This window comes from Etheostoma spectabile, unplaced genomic scaffold (assembly GCF_008692095.1).
Source record: "Etheostoma spectabile isolate EspeVRDwgs_2016 unplaced genomic scaffold, UIUC_Espe_1.0 scaffold00005250, whole genome shotgun sequence".
In the NCBI taxonomy this organism is placed as follows: domain Eukaryota; kingdom Metazoa; phylum Chordata; class Actinopteri; order Perciformes; family Percidae; genus Etheostoma; species Etheostoma spectabile.
This window is the reverse complement of record NW_022603242.1, coordinates 17,345-39,589: the sequence shown is the minus strand read 5'-3', so window position 1 is coordinate 39,589 and position 22,245 is coordinate 17,345. Positions and strand designations below refer to the sequence as shown.

The following is a 22,245-nucleotide window of genomic DNA, read 5'->3' as shown; positions in this document are numbered from 1 at the left end:
AGAATAGAGAATTTCTATTTACGTCCAAGTAAATCATCTGTAAAATTAATAAAAAGCACTACTGTAAGCATATTACATGGGCTATATCCAAAAATAGTACCGTAGCCATATGTCTAAACTTAGAACAGAAAAAATCCAGAAAAATTTTACTCATTAAATGGATTTTATATAAATTTATTTATACAGATATGTCTGTGCGTTTTTCCTATTTCCAAAAAAGCCAAAAAAGTGCAAAATACAAAACTTCTCAAACACAAAAACACATCCACATCACTCACACACATACCTGAAATAACTACATACATACATTTATAGGATTAAGTAATTATAAATTGATGAAATGGTGAAAGAAGGCCATATTTTTGCTTTGACACAGCTGGAGCCATCACAGGGTTAATATTTTCTGGTCATGTTTGGTATTGTCAACTCGTCTGCTTATTGGCTACACAGGGAGCCCGGTTTCATAACCTCTACTTCTAACTGGAAGGAAAAACTGTCAATCCTTCCCACGTGGGCCCAATGGGGACTGTGGAACTTGATAGGCTTGTCTCAGGGACAGCTCGGGTTAGACTGAAGCGATTGGCTGGGAACAAAGTAAAATCTGCAGAAGCCAGAGAGTCTGGTGGTGTACGGAGTGACTTCGTAGCGCGCCGAGGGAATAAGCTACAAGCTGTCAAAACCCAGAAATGATGATCTATCTAGATTTCTCCACGTCGAAACTTGGCTAGAAACTACAAGATTGTGAGGGGACCAGCTCATTTTGGATTACAAAGCTTGGATATTCTAATACCTTGGAGAGTTGGCGATGAAGGGAAAAAAAGTTTTTGGCGATCTTTCACCGCCTTGATTAAAGACACAAGAAGACAGGTTGGAAAACACTCAACTTAGACTCAAATCTTTCTCTGTTTCCTTACTTCATAACATGATTATAACCGCTGTGAGTCACCTTATTGCTTCTGTGTGGGCTTGATGGAATCATGAGACTTTAAGCTTTCAAATGATGTGCTGCTTGTGCATGTTTATAAAGATTTAATGCTTGCAACAACGTGGGAAACAACCAAAGGACACATTGACTGGCCAACGGAGAAATGGAGCAACATTCTGGGGACTGATGAGAGGGAAACTGTTCTTTTTGGGTCTAGGAGCCACAGACAGTTTGTCCTCCGACCCCCCTGCACTGAAATCAAGCCCCAGTCCACTGTGAAGACAGTAAAGCATGGTGGTTATGGGATGTTTCTCATACTGTGGTGTTGGGCCTGTTTATCACATACCAGGGATCATGGATCAGTTTCAATACATCAGAATACTTGAAGAGGTCATGTTGCCTTATGCTGAAGAGGAAATGCCTTTGAAACGGGTCTTTCAACAAGACAAGGACCCAAACACACCAGGAAGGAGCAAAGTCTTGGTTCCAGATGAACCAGATGGATGTTATGGAGCAGCCAGCCCAACCCCCGGACCTCAATCCCAGAGAACACTTGTAGGGTGACATCATAAATGCTGTTACTGAGGCCAAACCCAGTAATGCAGAGGAATTATGGGATGTAGTTCAATGGTCCTGGGCTGGAATACCTGTTCACAGGTGACTCCGTGCAACACAGATATGAAGCGGTTCTCAGAAATAATGGTTATGCAACTAAATATTAGTGCAGGGATTCAAACCCTGACACATTTTTCAGTTTAAATAGTACACATTTGAGATTGTAAAGAAAAATGCAAATACTGCTAATATTCCTCTCTTTTTTTAACACAAACTTGATCCATGTTGGTCATGTTTTGATTTGGAAATCAACGGCCAGTGTTCCCAATGCATTGGTATTATGGAATTAAAAGCTATTCTAAGGATTTTGAGCATTATTCACTTCTTTAAAAACACGGCTGTTATTATGAACACAACTGTATGTAAAGGTTTTACATACAAAGATGTAATGATTGGTCGAAAGGAAGGTGGCCTCATACAGCCCCCCCCAAAATTACATGCATCTCCATTGATCTGCATTTGTATATCAACAGACAGAGTGAGTGAGTTAGTAAGGCGCCATGGTGGAGCGAGCTAAGTAAAACCAGAAGCATCGTTCACTGCATGTCTGTGTCTAAGTTCCCCTGCTGCATTACCATGGTTACGCTCTCTGTGTGTTAATAAAGTTTGGATTGATATATCCAGGTTCCAGTTTGGGTTCAGGAGGCAGACACCGTCTACACATTTAAGAGTAGGCTTAAGACTTTCCTCTTTGATAAAGCTTATAGTTAGGGCTGGCTCAGGAGAGTCCTGAACCATCCCTTAGTTACGCTGCTATAGGCCTAGACTTTTGGGGGACTTCCCATGATGCATTGAGCTAGGGCTGCACGATTATGGCCAAAATGATAATCGCGATTATTTTGATCAAAATTTTGATCGCGATTATTCTCACGATTATTTGTTGATTTTAACCAAAACAAATTTTATTGTCACATAGGCTATTTATAACTGCGAGAGGGAGTGTGATGGACGCTACTCACAGAGAGATGGCTGACTCATTATGAACAGGTCCAGCACGGGTCGAACGGCGGATACACACGTCGTGTGTATTAAACGTCTGTATCTTCACTGCGCTGCATTTTTATGAACTATGATATTCTGGCCATGGGTCACATCTCTGGTCCTGGTCCAGGCTTCGGTACAGCAGCTCCGTCTCCCACGCTGTGACTCTACCAACTGAAGTTAGCTGCATTCAAAAACTTCTACTGTGTTCTTCGCCGTAGCGGCCGCGATAACAGTTACCCGCGGAAACACTGGTACAAATACAGGTTTGCCCCCTCATACTTAACAATATACAGCTGTGTTAATGAAAAATTAAAACTGTAGACATACATCAGAAGTGTGGACCGGCGGCCGCTGTGTGGCGGGCCGCGGAGAGTAAGAGGAGAGAGAGTAGGACGAGAGAGCGTAGAAAGATCCAACACAGGCACGGCTTTACAGACGAAATGGGTCATGTAACGCAAAATTAAACCATATCCATATAAACAGCATTGCAGCGGATGCGAGGACATTAGCACCGGTGCGTCCTAGAAGAGCTAACAGCTAACAGACACTACTAGCTAACAGCTAACAGACGCTAACTAGCACTGGTCACTGTTGTTGTCTGAAAAACAACAAATGGGACAAAGTGTTGCGTTTACTGGTAAACTGGTAAACCTTGAGACTGACGTATTACCGACTGCTATCTGTTGAGTTTTCCTCACGCTACTCTGTCCTCTGTGACTGTCTACATCTAGAAACTTAGCTGCACGGGGTGCAGTGAACTACTCTGACTGGCTCATGAGCAGACGGCTTTATGGTGCGGGAGATTGGCTTTGCAAAAAACCCGGAGCGTTCAATGAAATGACGCTTTATAAAAAATAATCGCTTGATCACGCAAATTTGATCGTGGGAAGTCCAAATCGTGATCGCGATTAAAATTCGATTAATTGTGCAGCCCTACATTGAGCACCTCTCTCCTCCTCCTTCTCTCCATCTGTATGCAACCTCATCCCATTAATGCATGTTACTAACTCTGTAACAACTCTTTCCTGGAGTCTTGTGTTTTCTCGCCCCTCTCATCTCTCCTCCTCTCTCTTCCTGCAGGTGTTTCTGGCTCTGGATCTGTGGTTGGAGTCACCTGCTGCCTCCATGTTCCTGCTCTACACCCTCTGCTAAAATTCTTCATGTCTGTCTGTCTGTCTGTCTGTCTGTTTCTCCCAACCGGTCGAGGCAGATGCCCCCCACCCTGAGCCATGGTTCTGCTCGAGGTTTCTGCCTCTTAAAGGAAGTGTATCCTTGCCTCTGTCACCTAGTGCTTGCTCTTGGTGGGAATTGTTGGGTTTCTGTAAATAACATCCCAGAGTCCGGTCTAGACGGGGGCCTGTTGCACAAAAGTAGAATAAAGATATCCAGGATAAGAAAAAGAGCAGCTTGACTTAGTGTGATCTGCTAATCGCGGCTTAATCGGTTGCACGTTTGCCGAGCCAGGATGAACAGGTGGAGCTATGTCCAGCCAGGTGTAGATAGCCAGGATAAGTGCACGTTCACGGCTTTTCTTAAATAGACCACGGTATCGATCACAGATTTACTGATGCAGAGATGGAGAAGACGCATGCGCCATATGTTTCACCCAATGAGCAGCAGCTTCTAATAGAAAGTAACGAGGAGGGAAGAATATAATATGCAGGAAGGGAAATACGGCTCTTATCAAACGGAGAGAAAAAGCCCAACATAGCGGACCCGACTGAATGTGTGAGGATGTAAAATGATCTACTTAGCCTATAGTCACTCCACATTTTTTCCAAAGTTGTGGGCTACACTGTGTTTTAATTACTTTAAATATGCTAGTTTCATGTTTCTGTTTTTATGTGATAAATGTGCTGGTTTTACTGTAAAGTGTCTTTGAGTAGCTTACCATGTAAAGCACTATGTAAATACAATGTATTATTATTTGGCCTTTGACTTAAAAGTCAGCAGAGAGAATTATGTTCCTGGGGGAATGGACCCTAAGGACTCTAGGCTTAGGCTGTATCTCATTTCTGTCTTACCCCTTCCCCTTGTTTTTGCGCGTTCACGCGGGACATAGTGGTGTCCCAATACGTTTTGTGATCGAGGGCTAAGGGGTGCATGGCCCTAGAAACCATAGACAGTGAAAGAAAAAATCTAGGGAGAACGCGAGCATACTTGAAACCGAGGGGTAGGATAGACATGGTGCAACAGGCAATAATGGCTGCCGCATCGACCAGAGAGACGCATAAATGTAAGTATTTTCGGCTTAAATCATTGATTTAAAAATTACGACAGTCTTGTTTTATTGTCTATACAGTCCTGTACATATATACTTGCAACCATGATCCTAACTGAAACTTTTTTTTAAATCGCTAGCTTGCAATGCTAACGTTACGTTGATTAGCACAACAATCCCACATTTCTTTGCCTTGAATGGACTGTATACATCGCACAGACTGTATATATGTATGTATTAATATTAACGGTCTATGATACATTGCTACGTGCTTTACATATACCATCCTGTATCACACAGGAAGACACAGCAGCTGGTCCACTTTGGGGCTGAAAACGAGCAGACGTTTCTTAAATCATATGTTCATGTTGTACCCATTCATTATTGCATTGGTTCTGTATTATTGTAATCATTTGTAATTACTTCCTGTTCATGCAGTTGTATATTGTTGTTGGTTTTGATATGGGACACTGATGAAATATGGGGGGGGGGGGGGGGTGCACTTATATTAGACATATGAGTGCCTTTTTGTGTGTGACATGTTAGTTATGGTTCTAAGAGTTGATAATGGTTCTGTAACATAATTTTATGTAGGCCTAATGATTTTGCCTGTTTGTTTAATTTATTGGCAATAAAGATAGATTTTTGGTGACAAAATGTTTTTCTAAATATCAATGACATTCAAAACGGTGATAACTGGTTATAACGTTTATTTCGGATCAGACGGCAGCTGTCAGACGGCTGATTTGACACGTGAGACTCCAGGATTAATTTTAGCCTGCCTGTTAGCCTGCTCTGGACCAGGCTAGCCGCAAAGAATAAATCTCAATCCAACACAGGCACGGCTTTACAGAAGAAATGGGTCATGTAACGTTAAATTAAACCATGTCCGTATAACAACATTGCAGCGGATGCAAGGACATTAGCACCGGTGCGTCCTAGAGGAGCTAACAGCTAACAGACGCTAACTAGCACCGACTAGCACTGGGGACTGCTGTTGTCTGAAAAACAACAGATGGGACAAAGTGTTGCGTTTACTGGTAAATTGGTAAACCTTGAGACCGACGTATAACCAATGTTATATGTTGAGTTTTCCTCCCGTTACTCTGTCCTCTGTGAATGTCTACATCTAGAAACTAAGCTTCCCGGTGCAGGGAACAACTGATCATGTAGTAGCGGTAGATGGGCTTTGCAAAAAATCCCGGAGCGTTCTATGAAATTACGCTTTGAAAAAAAATTGCTCGATCATGTAAATTTGATCGTGGGAAGTCAAAATCGCGATTGCGATTAAAATTTGATTAATTGTGCAGCCCTACCGTCTTTCCTTCACTCACTCCTCCTCCCTGACATCTTTCCTCTTGCCCTCCTTCTTCTTCTTCTCCTCCGTCTCCTTGTGTCTCTGCATGTACTCGGTGATAAGGTCTAGGTCCAGGTTGTCTTGCGGCTCCCATGTGTTATCCTCACTGGAAAGGTGAGTGCAGACAGAAGAACATCTCCTCACACTTTGTTTTTAGACAATCCATTCTCACTCTAATTATCATTCCTGTTATTCCTTTTTTCTATTTCTAAGGTTATCTATTTTTCTATTGCCATCTTGTAAGGTTATTTGTGGGTCTGCAACGTAGTGTCAAAATACCAAACCTTCAACTTTGAGGGCATGATACCATGCTGACACTTATTTGCAATATGTAAGTATATTATATATCTCAGGACCAAGAACACCAAGCATTAATATTCTAGACTCATACTTACTCTGAGAACCCCTTCCATTTCAGCAGAAACTCTACTCTTCCCTTCACCACTCTGCGGTCCAAAACCTTCTCCACCACATACTCCTCCTCTTCCTCCTTCACTGCTGCTGCAGGCTGCTCCTCCTCCTCTTCCTCCTTCACTGCTGCTGCAGGCTGCTCCTCCTCTTCCTCCTTCACTGCTGTAGGCTGCTCCTCCTCCTCCTCCTTTCCTGCTCCGGTCGCCAGCTTGACGTCTGTCCCAAGGCGGTGGTTTCAAATCGAGTAACCGGGGTAACAAATTATTTTTGTTGATTGGGGTTCACTACTTAACTCTCATAGGAGAAACCCTGGAAAGTAGAATCACGGAGTCAGTGAGTGAGAGAACGAACCGCCGTCCTCGTCTCTAAATCTCTGTCTGTTTATTACAAATTCTCCCAAACACAAAGGCATAAAACAGTCCTCAACAACAACATTTCACTTAAGAACCGTAACACCATTTTCTTTACTCCCCACTTTTCAGGGGGCAAAATCTTCCACACTCAAATTCCAAGAAATAGTCTCGTACTCACCAAAATAAATATCACCCTTACTGTACCGTTTCAATAATAATATATATCTCTTCTTTCTACCTCCAAAACTCCTCCATTATACTAATGTCATCATGGAAATCATAAACCCTCTTTGGCTGGAAATAAATATTCAAACGACTTCAGAGTCAAAACATGAACCATCATACACCTGGGGATAATAGTTCATCTTATAATACATTCCTTTTCTAATACTCTGTAGAACTTTTAGGAGGAACTCCCCTTTAAGAGTTAAACAACATTTTAACATTAACAATCCTGTCAGGATACGTTAAAAACCACAAAATAACTCATTACCAGGGAATGGAAGCACCAGCACCCAGAATCACACACACAACCCTATGTTAGCATGTTAGTTAGCAGTAATTAGCCTGAGCCTATGTTAATGTTAACTAGCCTGTTAGTTGCCAGTAATTAGCCTGAGCCTATGTTAATGTTAACTAGCATGTTAGTTAGCAGTAATTAGCCTGAGCCTATGTTAATGTTAACTAGCCTGTTAGTTGCCAGTAATTAGCCTGAGCCTATGTTAATGTTAACTAGCATGTTAGTTAGCAGTAATTAGCCTGTGGCTATGTTAATGTTAACTAGCATGTTAGTTAGCAGTAATTAGCCTGTGTCCATGTTAATGTTAACTAGCATGTTAGTTAGCAGTAATTAGCCTGTGCCTATGTTAATGTTAACTAGCGTGTTAGTCTCCATGGAAACAACGGGACCTGTTGGTCCATGTCTTTAACTGTCTATGGTACCACCCCGATACACACCTGTTAGCTAGCCGCTAGCTCTATTGTTTACGAACCCGTTTCCCGCGGTTCCAAACGCGGCTCTGTAGCTCGCCTTTACACATCATAAACTCCATAACTAACCCACCACAGCTTCAGTACACCATACACACGTCAGAAGGAAACCTGTTGTCATTTTTACCGAGTATCGACCTGGAAAGCAGAATTACGGCATCAATGAGAGAGAAAACAAACCGCCATCCTCGTCTCCAAAGAGGAGGAAAGTGTCCGTCACCGGGGCCCCGGGGTGTACCGATACCCGCACATTGGTTCCGCTTTCTTTGTTCCCCCGCTACGTTAATATTGATTACCAATAAAATATGAAATTCGTACCAAACGCTACGCTGGTTAATATGTTATCCCTTAAGGGTGTATCACACATTCAAGCTGAAATAAATGTGGAGATATGCTGCTCTATACACGCTAAAAGTAGTGATTATTTACATGGAGTCTGGTGGAGATATGCTGCTCTATACATGCTAAAAGTAGTGATTATTTACATGGAGTCTGGTGGAGATATGCTGCTCTATACATGCTAAAAGTAGTGATTATTTACATGGAGTCTGGTGGAGATATGCTGCTCTATACATGCTAAAAGTAGTGATTATTTACATGGAGTCTGGTGGAGATATGCTGCTCTATACACGCTAAAAGTAGTGATTATTTACATGGAGTCTGGTGGAGATATGCTGCTCTATACACGCTAAAAGTAGTGATTATTTACATGGAGTCTGGTGGAGATATGCTGCTCTATACATGCTAAAAGTAGTGATTATTTACATGGAGTCTGGTGGAGATATGCTGCTCTATACACGCTAAAAGTAGTGATTATTTACATGGAGTCTGGTGGGTTTGGTGATGGTGATTTCTGTTTCATGTTAAACTAAAAAGATCTTACTCTTTAACTAAAGGTCTATCTCTGTAGGGATCCATCCCATAATGTTGTCAAACATGATATGATCAAATCAACAAATGATAAAACGTATAGATTTTATTAAAAGCATTTAGAAACAGACTATATGATGATTGTTTATAGAAACATTTGTTTTTGACATTTTAAATATATTACAATATGATTTAAAATAAAAAAGACATAATAGTGACCAATAACAGTTCTTTTTGAGATGTGACATATCATGAAACGTTTTAATCAAACAGTTCAAATGTTGATAATCAGAGATGAAATCCGATGAATGTTTTTGTGTTTGAGTCTCAGATCTGCTTCACAGGGCAGAGTGTGTGTGATGGTGAACAGACTGAACTTTGATTTCAGCAGCTGATCTTCAGTCAGTGTTTCTGTCCACAGGAGATACTCTCAGTCCTGCAGAGGACACAGAGACACTGAGGAACCAGACCAGACCCCAAACCCACGATAGAGAGGCAGAGTGAATGTGGTGTTGAAGGTGTGGAGGTGGATCAGTGAGTCAGAGGAGACTGTGTAGAAGGACAGAGAGCCAGCAGGAACGTCCACATACACTGCTACTCTGTTAGAGACAGAGGGGGACGTGAGGGCTGTTTCTCTCTTGTTGTGCCAGACAGAGTAACCATCTTCATCAGAGCAGAACAGTCTCCAGGAATAATCATTACATCCAAACACACAGTCTATACTGTTTCCTTTCCTTCTGATTCCTCTGTAACTCACTGATATCTCAACCCTTCCTCTCCTCTCGACCTCCCAGTAACAGCGACCAGTCAGACCATCTCTACACAGCAGCTGAGGCCAGATGTCAAATCTGTCTGGATGATCAGGATATGACTGATCCTCCTTAACATATGTCACCTTCCTGTTGTTGTCAGACAGTTTGAGTCTTCTGTGTACTGTGTTTGTGTCCAGTTCCAGTTCACAGATATCTGATGGAGAGAACAAGACATAATACAGCTGCAGGTTATCATCTGATCATTTATTAACAACTTTACTGACAATAACTGAAAGAAAACCCAAATGTTGATTTCATATCCAGCTGTGAGTGATGTCTAACAGTCCAGTTCTACCAACATGAAGAGTTCCTGAACATGAGAGTCAACATGTCAACAATGTCCAGCTTCTTGTCCTCGTGTTGACACGATGAGGACAGCTGATGATCCAAATCTAGAAACATCTTCTACTCACCCTGTGGCAGGTGCAGGACAAATGAAAAACACTAAAGTAAAAAAAAATCTAATGTCCTCAACTGTGCTTTAAACTCTGCTTTAAACTCTGCTGGTCTTCTTCAGGCCTAACCCAGCAGGGTGGAAACCTTTCATTAACTATGGGGGTTTAAAGCAGTGTTGCAGACATTACATGTTTTTCACTTTTGAAATACCGATATAGCTCATAGGGAGTTAAGTAGTTCCACAGTGGAGGCACCGCGTTATTGTTTGTTGATTATTTCTTTATAGTTACCTATACCTATAATAACAACATTCACTGGTAAAGGGAGATTTAGCCAATTCACCATAATAAGTAACCTCATCTCATATTACACTTCCAGCGCCAGGAAGGGGTTAAACTAGTGTAACACACAGCTGAGTTCTCTTGGAGCAAACTTAAAACACACTCACACTTCCTCAGACCAGGTCTCAGTCTTCGTGGTCCACCATGGTCCACCCTGCAGGAAGACACAAAGACACAATCCACTTCATACTCCAGGGCTGTGGATAATTGCAAGGTTTAACCATCAGATTGCGTAATGAGACGGAGTGAGACTACGTTGACTCTGCAGCTTGTTCAAGTCAAAGTCAGGGCAAAGCTGCTAAAGCTGTCACGGTGTGGTTACACTTAAGCCGCCTACGCATAATATGCAACTTGCTCTCTGCGCACCGCTAGGTAGGACGCAGAGTGAAGCACAGCGCAGGTAAACGTTATTAAGGGTGGCAAGGAAGCTATTTCCCATTGCTAGGTAATGAAATGCCATTATCTCCTTGGTTGCGCCTACCAAAAGTTCAGCGGCAACTAGGTAAAGTTGAAGTAATTTGAACTTTGAGTGCAGATCAAAGCGGCACCACTGCCCCCCCGTAGGAAATCAATGGAGTGGGCGGTGCAGAGGGGTCCTGCCCCCCATCATGTGTAAGCGGCTCTACTCTGAGACATGACAACAACATTCTCTATGCCCTGGTGACAGACTGACAGGCTGGAGGTCTGGAGGGGTTTTATTTAGTTTGGTGTGTAAAATGTCTAATTAAATTACATGTAAATAGGTTAGGTTTATCTTTCCGATTTAATTAAACTATTTAGCCAAAGAAAAGTAAACTGCCCAAAAAGGTCCCGTTTGGTATTGTTACTGAATTCCAGCTACCTGTATCGCTATAAAAGTTGACTAGGAAAAATGAGTACTCAGCTGGAATGTATGTAGCATACAATTATTTATTTTTATTTTTTTTCATTAAATTTATTAAAGGGTAACTTACCTTTGTAAAATGTAACTGTTTTTGTTAATGCCAATTTAATCTCTACGGTGGCCCTGAAGTGCAAATCACAACAGCCAATAGGATAACAAAATAGGAAAAAATTTCAACAAAGTCTTAACCCTCTGAGCCCGAGACACTCGCCCACGAGTAAAAACGTACCTCTGATTCATAGTTTAATAACTTTTGAACTATACAAGCGATTTACTCACTTTCGGTTTCGTTTGAATCCTGACGTTTTCGGCTTTACGGTGGTCTTTTCCGTGTCTTTCTAGCCTCTACAGGGGATTTTCTATCCAGCCTGGAACTTCGGCCTCTTTGGGCTTTAAATCCATACTGTTATATCCAAGATTGATCCACTTTATATCCATAATTCATCGCGTTTTGGCTCATTTTCTGCCGCTTATCGCTATTCCGTCTCTCTCTCTGTCTGTCCTGTGTATTTTTCAGGAAGTACATGCCCATATATGGGAGATAAAAGCACCCCTCTTGTAAGGAAGGCCAGAGGGGACAAAAATGCCTATAGACTCTATGGAAGGCAAAATTATGCACTATTTAGACACATATTTGCTTGTGTAACATTGCTGTGGGTGTAATATCAATAAATATGACATTATTATGTTATTATTGGCATAAGTAAATGTCATGAGAGCAAAACGTCTTGACTTTCTTTGAAAAAATGCATGTATTTTGTCAACTGTATAAGTTATAATGATTATTTCTTCACAGTGTGACTCCCAAGACATATGAGAAGTGTTTTAGAATGGAAAATGGCTTATTTATTACTTATCTGTCTGTGATATCAATACATATCTGGAAGATTCATTTATTTATTTATTTATTTATTCATCTTTAAGGCCCTACAACCATTTTTAACATGCAAGTGACCTCACTGCAACCCAAATATTCCAATAACCTAGTTTGTCCTAAAAAAAATGATGTTCATATCTTGACTGTAGACAACAGGGTTGATGTTTTACTAGCTTTTTTATAAAATAAATCCAGACGGAAATTAAACTGTAAAAATGGCCTCAGGGCCCAGAGCGTTAAACACAACGGCATTAACTTCTCCCTGAAAGGTCGTGCCTATCTAGCAGAAGACGGACCCTCTGTTTGGACAGACGACCTGTCTGTCTTTGAACAGGAAGGAGAGGCGAAAAATACAAAAAAAGCGTCTGTTTTGACAAATACGAGTATATGATGTTGTGTTTTCTTATTTGCTGTTGTGTTTTTCTATTTGCTGTTGTGATTTGTACTTCATGGCCACCGTACTTTCCAGACCTCTGACTCTGAATGAATATATGCATAGGTGTTATAAGATTGAGAACCCCTGTAATACTCCTTCACTTAGATCCTCCATTGAACAATAACCAGAGTTTCTCAGTTAGTGACAAAAAATAAATAAAACAAAGTTTTCGTCCGTCCATACTTGAGAGTGCCCAGTCTGCAGTTTGGATCCTCCAGTAAAGCAGAAAGCCGCTTCACTCCTAAGTCTCCTGGATGATTGTAGCTCAGGTCTAGCACTCTCAGATGGGAGGGGTTGGAGCTCAGAGCTGAGGCCAGAGAAGTACAGCCTTCCTCTGAGATCATACAGAATGAGAGACTACACACACAACACACACAGTTGGTCATGACAATTCAGGTACGACTTGGGCCATCTCCCAGGAGCAATACTTAACAAATACTTTGAGTGCTAGAAATGGGCGGGGCTTTACAGTCCAGCTGTCCACAACAAGAACTAATGTTGTGTAGCTACATGAAATTTTCATTAGCCATTAAAGAGAGAGAGAGAGAGAAATAAACCATGTTTGTAATTGTTTCTCAGTTATTACATTCTAAAGCACAAATACATTGATTGATCGCTCCGTTCTGCTGTTGTTGAAGCTGCCTGTATAAACCCAGCACAATTAGAAAATCACTAACTTTAGGCTCAGAGCTGAATGCTAAATGTAGCCTATTTTGTATTGCGACACTATACTATTTCATATACTGTATTTTTATACAGCAGAATGGCCTTAGAAGCTGAGTTTTTATTTTATTTGATTGTACATCTTACTGTGACAGAGACAAGGTATTGTAAGATGTATTGTCATACTTAGCTTAAACAAGTTTAATAAAGAGCAAAACTACTGATAAATGCTGTGGGCTTCTCTGTCTGTGATCTGGTCATGCCTATCCTAATTCGGTCTGTTTTCCCCATATGCAGATGCAGATCCACAACGTAGTGAGAGTGTCACAAAGGGAACCGTCACATCGGCTTGAGCCTTCCTCAGCCGAGCTGCAGCCAGACAACTCTGACTGGCTTGTAGTCATTGCAGAGAGTTTCACAAAATGACAAAGGGCAGGACAGCCAGCTGGCCTTCTTGTTGTGGGACTATTAAGTAATATTAGCTGGCTTACTATGTCTTGTGTCATTGGCTGTGTTAGCAGAGTTGTTGACCAGCTAGATTTTGATTACATTTAATGTAATCATAACAAATGTACATGTAGAAGTATCAACATTCATGACAGCAGTGTAGAAGTAAATGACTGTGAAACTGTAGGGGCACAAATAATAAACACATATGAAAATACAGAATGTCCTAAATGAACACCAACCTGAGAGTTTCCAGTCTGCACTGTGGACTCTTCAGTCCACCCGATACTAGCTCCACTCCTGAATCCTGCAGGTTGTTGTTACTCAGCTCCAGGTCTCTCAGACTAAAGGACTGGGAGCTGAGAACTGAGGACAGAGCTTCACAGCTTCTCTCTGACAGGTTACAGCCACTCAGTCTGAAAAGGATTTAATAAAAAGTCAATCCAATATTTAATAACCACTAAGAAGGTCAAACTTTTTATTTAACCGAACACCAACCGGAGAGTTTCCAGTCTGCATTGTGGACTCTTCAGTCCAGCCATCACCAGCTCTACTCCAGAATCCTGCAGGTCGTTGTTACTCAGGTCCAGCTCTCTCAGACTAGAGGACTGGGAGCTGAGAACTGAGGACAGAGCTTCACAGCTTCTCTCTGACAATGTACAGCCACTCAACCTAAAAGAGATTCATTAGAAAGGCAATCCAATAATTAATATCTGAAGGAATAAACAAGTTAGAGCAGTGTTTCCCACACAGACTATTTTGTGGCGATGAGCCACACAATTAATACTACAGCCTCACTGTAGCTTCTCTCCGTCTGCTGGCCACTGGCAAATGTACAGGTCGTACTGGACTACGTGGAAGATCCTGCCTATCACCACTCTGTCTTTGGCTGGTCCCATCTGGATCAGAGGGGACGAGCAAAGCACTGAGGCGAAGCTGTTTTCCTGTCCGGGGGAAGAGACGCTGCTGCCGGAGCTCAGATTATATGAATACAATGTTGTCAGTGTGTTATTGTTGGAGTCCCAATCCTACTCCTACCAAAAAAGTGATTGCGCCTGGTTTAGAAAGTCGCAAGTTTGGGATAAAATGCAGTTGGGTTGTAGAGGTCAAAACACTTTGTAGCAGTTGTGACTCAAATAAACGTATTATAGATAATGTTATGTCAATTTGTACTCTTACACTAAATGTTTGCTGCTTTAATCCAGATGAGTATTGAAAAGTATTTTCTGTGACTGAAAAGGCACGTGTTGAGGATGAGAACCACACAGTCTGAAACAGAGCTGAACAATCCGACCAGTGTAATTAGTTATGTCATTAACCCTCTGAAACCTAAACCATCTGCTTTCTAAAACTGCTATTAGCTGATGTTCAGTTTATAGAGATACCAGTTTATGGATGAAAAATTAGGATTTATGGTATGTTTGTGTCTGTGTCGTATATCTGATACCAGGTCTCCATCAGGGAGGAACTGGAAGATAAATCTACCTCAACTCACTTTATTCACCTTTTAAACATCTTTGGGACATTAACCCTCTGAAACCTAAGGTCATTTTTACAGTTCATTGTCCGTCTGTATTTGTCTTATAAAAACTCTTGTAAAACATCAACCTTGTTGTCTACAGTCAAGATATGAACATAATTATTTTCAGGACAATCTGGGTTATTAGAATATTTGGGTTGCAGTGAGGTCAATTGAATGTTAAAAATGGTTGTAGGACCTTAAAGACAAATAAATAAATAAAACGGAACATGAATCTTCCAGATATGTACTGATACACAGACAGATAAGTAAAACCTAAGCCATTTACCTCTCTAAAACACTTCTCATATGTCTTGGGAGTCACACTGTGAAGAAATAATCATTCTAACTTTTACAGATGACAAAATACATGCAATTTTTCAAAGAAAGTCCAGATGCTTTCGCCCTCATGATATTTACTTATGCCAATAGTCAACATAATAATGTCATATTTATTGATATTACACCCAAAGCAATGCTACACAAGCATTTGTGTGTCTAAAACAGTTCTCCTATATGCAAAAAAAAATAATAAACATTAAAACTCATATAAAGCACATACTATTTATATTTCTTCAAAGAAAAGCCCAAATATATGCCAAATCTCAAACCAGTGACTCAATTCTCCTCTGTAAAACAATAGATATCTATCTTGTCCGCTATGTATCTTTGATCACATACTAGACTAGTTTGACTTGGAGGATTACTATCTTTGCTCTCGTTGTCTCCCATTTTAAACTGGACAGCCAAATCAATGCCACAGTCAAATTAAGTTTTTTTCATCTGAGGAAGCTGGTAAAGGTGAAACCTTTCCTTTCCAGGCAGCAGTTAGAAACCGTAATCCATGCCTTCATTTCTTTACGGCTGGATTACTGTAATTCCCTTTATTTTGGACTCAGTAAATCCCTACTTGCACGTCTGCAGCTAGTCCAGAATGCTGCTGCACGGGTTTTGACTGGAACCCGGAAGAGAGAACACATCACTCCCGTCCTGGCTTCACTTCACTGGCTGCCTGTGCATTTTAGAGTCCATTTTAAAATCCTCTTGATTACTTTTAAAGCTTTAAACGGTCTTGCCCCGTCTTATTTAACTCAGCTACTCAACCGCTACACTCCCTCCCGGTCACTCCGATCGGCTGACCAGTTGCTCCTGGTCGTCCCCGGATCCAAGCGGAAGCTTAGAGGGGACAGGGCCTTTTCTGTTTGTGCTCCTAAGTTATGGAATGCCTTACCTTTGACCATTCGTCAGGCTTCCTCAATACCGATTTTTAAAACTCTTCTTAAAACTAATTTCTACACTTTGGCTTTCAACCCAAACTGAGACTTGATCTTATCTGTTTTTATATAGTGTTATTGGGTAGATCTTCACCCCCAGTTTATTATTTTTATGATATTGTGACTGTTATTTTTATCTGTGTTTGCTGCCTTCATGTACAGCACTTTGTTCAGCTATTGCTGATGTGAAAGCGCTTTATAAATAAAGTGATGATGATGATGATGATGATGATATATGGGCATAAAGCTTGCTTTCACTTCCAGCACACAGACAGAGAGGAGACACGGAGAACAGAGCTAGCAGCAGAAATGAGCCAAAACGTAATGAATTATGGACATCAAGTGGATATATCTTGGATGTAACGGTTTGGACCCCGAAAAACGATGCAAGTTCCAGGCTGGATAAAAAATCCCCTGTATAGGCTAGAAAGACCCCGTAGAGACCTCCGTAACCGCTAACTCATTAGCTTTTAGCTGCAAAAATCTGTAAGTTTCTATCTCTTATGGTTATTAAATGATTGAAATATGAATAAGAAGTGCCGTTTTTGCTCGTGCACAATCCTCTCGGTTCCAGCGGGTTAATTTGTTTACAATATTTTCAGCCTTTAACCAGTGCTGCTCAAGGATAAAGACAGGGTCCGGGAGAGAAATAGATAGATTTGTTTGGCATTGAAGAAAGAGTAGGAGAGGAGGACAGCATCCAACAGCGTGTCCTCCTCAATTGTTGCAAAAATAAGTATCCCCCCCACCCCCTGGTCAGACACCGCGCGCCACATATTGTTTTGTAATATGTGGGAAACACTGTTGAGGTGCATTTCATAATTTTCAAATAGTTGAGCACCAACCTGAGAGTTTCCAGTCTGCAGTGTGGACTCTTCAATCCACAGGACAGTTGCTTAATTCCGGAATCCTGCAAGTTGTTGTTACTCAGGTCCAGTTCTCCCAGACTAGACGACTGGAAGCTGAGAACTGTGGACAGAGCTTCACAGCTTCTCTCTGACAATGTACAGCCACTCAGTCTGAAAGGGATTCAATAAAAAGTCATCCAATAATTAACAGGAAGAAAAAAAACACTCACAGGGTGTTACTTTTTATTGAACTGAACACCAACCTGAGAGTTTCCAGTCTGCAGTGTGGACTCTTCAATCCACAGGACAGTTGCTTAATTCCGGAATCCTGCAAGTTGTTGTTACTCAGGTCCAGTTCTCCCAGACTAGACGACTGGAAGCTGAGAACTGTGGACAGAGCTTCACAGCTTCTCTCTGACAATGTACAGCCACTCAGTCTGAAAGGGATTCAATAAAAAGTCAATCCAATAATTAACAGGAAGAAAAAAAAACACTCACAGGGTGTTACTTTTTATTGAACTGAACACCAACCTGAGAGTTTCCAGTCTGCAGTGTGGACTCTTCAGTCCAGAGGACAGCTGCTCCACTCCTGAATCCTGCAGGTTGTTGTTACTCAGGTCCAGCTCTCTCAGACTAGAGGACTGGGAGCTGAGAATTGAGGACAGAGCTTCACATTTTCTCTCCGACAGTTTACAGCCACTCAACCTTAAAGAGATTCAATAGAAAAGCCATCCAATAATTATTATATAAAACAATTAACAATGTAGAGCATTGTTTCCCACACAGACTATTTTGTGGGGATGAGCCACACAATTAATACCACAGCCCCGCTGTAGCTTCTCACTTTCCGCGGTCCATAGGAAATGCAGTGGAACTTCCCGCCAAAATCAACGTAAGGTCATGCTGGACTATGTGGAAGAGCCATCCTATCACCACTCTGTCTTTGGCTGGTCCCTTCTGGATCAGCGGGGGCCGGCGCAGCCCTGAGGCAAAACTGTGTTCCTGCCCGGGGGAAGAGACGCTGCCGCCGGAGCTCAGATTATATGAATACAATGTTGTCAGTGTGTTATTGTTGGAGTCCCAATCCAACTCTTACCAAACAAGTGATTGCGCCTGCTTTAGAAAGTTGCAAGTTTGCGGTGAAATGCAGTTCGGTTGTCGAGGTCAAAACACTACGTAGCAGCTGTGAATCAAATAAACTTATGAAAGATGTTATGTCATTTTTGGACTCTTACACTGATTGTTTGCTGCTTTAATCCAGATGAGTATTGAAAAGTATTTTCCGTGATTGAAAAGGCACGTGTTGAGGATGAGGACCAGCCAGTCTGAAACAGAGCTGAACAGTCCGACCAGTGTAATCATTTATGTTATTAATTTGTTTACAATATTTTCAACCTTCAACCAGTGCTGCTCAAGGAGAAAGACAGCGTCAGGGAGAGAAAGAGATAGATTTGTTTGGCATTGAAGAAAGAGTAGGAGAGGAGGACAGCATCCAACAATGTTTCCTCCTAATTTATTGATATGTAATTGTTATGAAAATAAGTATTCCCCCCACCCTCTGGTCAGACAAAGCGCCCTAAATATTGCATTGTAATATGTGGGAAACACTATTGATGTTCAATTCATCATTTACAAACAGCTGAGCACCAACATGAGAGTTTCCAGTCTGCAGTGTGTACTCTTCAATCCAGAGGACAGTTGCTTCATTCCTGAATCCTGGAGGTTGTTGTTACTCAGGTCCAGCTCTCTCAGACGAGAGGACTGGGAGCTGAGAACTGAGGACAGAGCTTCACAGCTTCTCTCTGAAAGGTCACAGCCACTCAGTCTGAAAGGGATTCAATAAAAAGTCAATCCAATAATTGACAGGAAGAAAATAGCCGCTAACAGGTTGTTACTTTTTATTTAACTGAACACCAACCTGAGAGTCTCCAGTCTGCAGTGTGGACTATTCAGTCCAGAGGACAGCTGCTTCACTCCTGAATCCTGCAGGTTGTTGTTACTCAGGAACAGCTCTCTCAGACTAGAGGACTGGGAGCTGAGAACTGAGGACAGAGCTTCACAGCTTCTCTCTGACAGGTTACAGCCACTCAGCCTGAAAATGAAATCAGCAATATATAAGAACACAGCTACAAACAAACATTAACAAATTATAATTAAAGCAAAACTGCATTTAATCTGAATAGTTATGTGTGCACGTACAGAGCTTTGTTGGAGGCTTTGACCACTGGCAGCAGCCTCAGAAGAGCCTCCTCTGAAGCAGAGTATTTCTTCAGGTCAAACACGTCCAGATCTTCTTCTGATGACAGTAAGATGAAGACCAGAGCTGACCACTGAGCAAGAGACAGTTTATCTGTGGAGAGACTTCCTGAACTCAGGGACCGTTGGATCAGCTCCACTAGAGAACCATCATTCAGTTCATTCAGACAGTGGAAGAGATTGATGCTTCTCTCTGCAGACAGATTCTCACTGATCTTCTTCTTGATGTACTTGACTGTTTCTTTTTTGGTCTTTGAATTACTTCCTGTCTGTGTCATCAGACCTTGTAGGAGAGTCTGATTGGTCTCTAGTGAAAGACCCAGGAGGAAGCGGAGGAACAAGTCCAGGTGTCCATTTGGACTCTGTAATGCCTTGTCTACAGCAACCTGATGAAGACGGTTTAGTTTACGGGTTTCTCTGAAGACTTTAGGTAGCCGGGAGGTTGTTTGTTCTTCTGCCAGCAGGTTGACTCCGGAGTTGGTGAAGGTCAGATGGACATGAAGAGCAGCCAGGAACTCCTGAACACTCAGATGGACGAAGCAGAACACCTTGTCCTGGTACAGTCCACTCTCCTCTTTAAAGATCTGTGTGAACACTCCTGAGTACACCGATGCTGCTCTGATATCGATGCCACACTCTGTCAGGTCTGATTCATAGAAGATCAGGTTGCCTTTCTGCAGCTGCTCAAAAGCCAGTTTTCCCAGAAACTCAATCACCTTCCTGGTATCTGGACTCCAGTGTTGATCTATTTCAGATTTCTCATGATATTTAACGTTCAGTTTGGACTGAACCACCAGGAAGTGGATATACATCTCAGTCAGGGTCCTGGGCAGCTGTCCTCCCTCTCTGGTCTCCAACACCTTCTCCAGAACTGTAGCAGTGATCCAGCAGAAGACTGGGATGTGGCACATGATATGGAGGCTTCTTGATGTCTTGATGTGGGAGATGATTTTGCTGGCCTGCTTCTTGTCTCTGTATCTCTTACTGAAATAATCCTCCTTCTGTGGGTCAGTGAATCCTCTGACCTCTGTCACCATGTCAACACACTCAGCAGGGATCTGATTGGCTGCTGCAGGTCGTGTGGTTATCCAGAGGCGAGCAGAGGGAAGCAGATTCCCCCTGATGAGGTTTGTCAGCAGCACACCCACTGAGGTGGACTCTGTAACATCAGTCAGGATCCCAGTGTTGAGGAAGTCCAGAGGAAGTCGACATTCATCCAGACCGTCAAAGATGAAGACAACCTGGACCTCTTCAAACCTGCAGATTCCTGCTTCCTTGGTTTCACTAAAGAAGTAATCAACAAGTTCCACTAAGCTGAACTTTCTCTCTTTCAGCACATTCAGCTCTCTGAAGGTGAATGGGAATATGAACTGGATGTCCTGGTTGGCTTTGCCTTCAGCCCAGTCCAGAGTGAACTTCTGTGTTAAGACTGTTTTCCCGATGCCAGCCACTCCCTTTGTCATCACGGTTCTGATTGGTTCATCTCTTCCAGGTGGGGCTTTAAAGATTTCTTCACATCTGATTATTGTTTCTGGTCTGTCTGGTTTCCTGGATGCTGTTTCAATCTGTCTGACCTCATGTTCTTCATTGACCCCTGCAGCCCCTCCCTCCATGATGTAGATCTCTGTGAACATCTGATGCAGAACGGTTGGGTTTCCTGCTTTAGCAATCCCCTCAAACACACACTGGAACTTTATCGTCTGGTTAGTCTTGAGTTTACGCTGACAAACTTCAGAATTACTTCCTGAATGAACACACAACAAGAAAAATCAATAAGTTAAAGAACATAATTCAACATTCAAATAATTAGTATATATTTTATGCAAAATATTCAGACATTACTAAATGTCCATTTTTTTTAATTTGTTAAAATCCTCTTACTGCTCTGCAGACGGTCAGCCAGCTCCTCCTGCTTCATTCTCCTCAGGAAGTGCAGTGTGATCTTTAGAAATGCTTCTCTGCTCCTCCTCCTCTGCTCTTCATCCTCACCCTCCAAAACCTCCTCATCCTCCCACTTACTCTCTAAGCTTTCTGGGTAATCTCGGCATAGAACCTTCTGAATCTTCTTCAGCTCGTTCTCAACAAAAGTGACGATGTTTACCTCCAGCCGCTGAACCAGAATGATAAAGTCAACATTTAGTTTAAAGAACTCAACGTGTGATTCATCTCTCAGTCTGAAGGGCTGCTGGTTTGAAAAGAGCAGCATGGAGACTATTGGGATCTGAATGGTAGTTCATCATTTAATCTGTAGATAATAATGGAAATATTCTTTTAATATGTACACACCATAAATATGGAGTCCAGGTCTGTTTGCTGCTGCAGGTCAGACTGACCACCGAGGCCCTCTGAGCTCTCCTGGTGAACTCTGTAGAGAAAACATAAAGTTTAAAAACATTTAATGATCTGTGCACAGTCCTGATGATGACACAATGGCAACTGTGGCTCTTGAGGAGTGCTATGTGGTTCAGGACTAGGATTGGGTATTGTTTGGGTATCATCATCAGCGGTGTGGTCTGGCCATTCGAGACCAAGTGCAAAGAGACAATACGGGAATACTGTGGACTCTAACTACCAGGGCATTTCTTTAAACCAATCACATTTACATTGTTAGACCGCCCTAATCTGTCTGGTGGTCCTGGTCCTGGTATTACTGGGCTTCAGATCAAAACCACATTATGTGGCATCGCCAAACCCCGACTATGAAGCTCTGAGAGAGTCAGGTAATAACAAAGTTCACTTTATAATTCTTACCTTCCATCAACAGCTT

The 22,245-nt window shown here is 41.9% G+C and overlaps 1 protein-coding gene across 1 annotated transcript; it reads right to left on the bottom strand.

The window, feature by feature from the left end:
* Window positions 1-8,951: 8,951 nt before the first annotated feature.
* On the bottom strand, window positions 8,952-21,409 carry LOC116677556 (NACHT, LRR and PYD domains-containing protein 12-like). Its single transcript, XM_032507956.1, has 9 exons — window positions 21,360-21,409; window positions 19,422-21,222; window positions 19,141-19,314; window positions 18,874-19,047; window positions 17,754-17,927; window positions 14,080-14,253; window positions 12,655-12,828; window positions 10,383-10,429; window positions 8,952-9,692 (listed from the first exon to the last, which is right to left on the bottom strand). The coding sequence occupies exons 1-9, from the start codon at window positions 21,394-21,396 to the stop codon at window positions 9,157-9,159; spliced, it is 3,291 nt and encodes a 1,096-aa protein (XP_032363847.1). The 5' UTR covers window positions 21,397-21,409; the 3' UTR covers window positions 8,952-9,156.
* Between the last annotated feature and the right edge of the window lie 836 nt (window positions 21,410-22,245).

Coding starts and splice junctions, on each gene's coding strand:
- LOC116677556 (XM_032507956.1), bottom strand. CDS start 21,396: ATGAAGCAGGAGGAGCTGGCTGACCGTCTGCAGAGCA. Junction 14,254..17,753: donor TGCAGACTGGAAACTCTCAG/GTTGGTGTTCAG, acceptor AATCTCTTTTAG/GTTGAGTGGCTGTACATTGT. Junction 10,430..12,654: donor TGCAGACTGGGCACTCTCAA/GTATGGACGGAC, acceptor GTCTTCCTGCAG/GGTGGACCATGGTGGACCAC.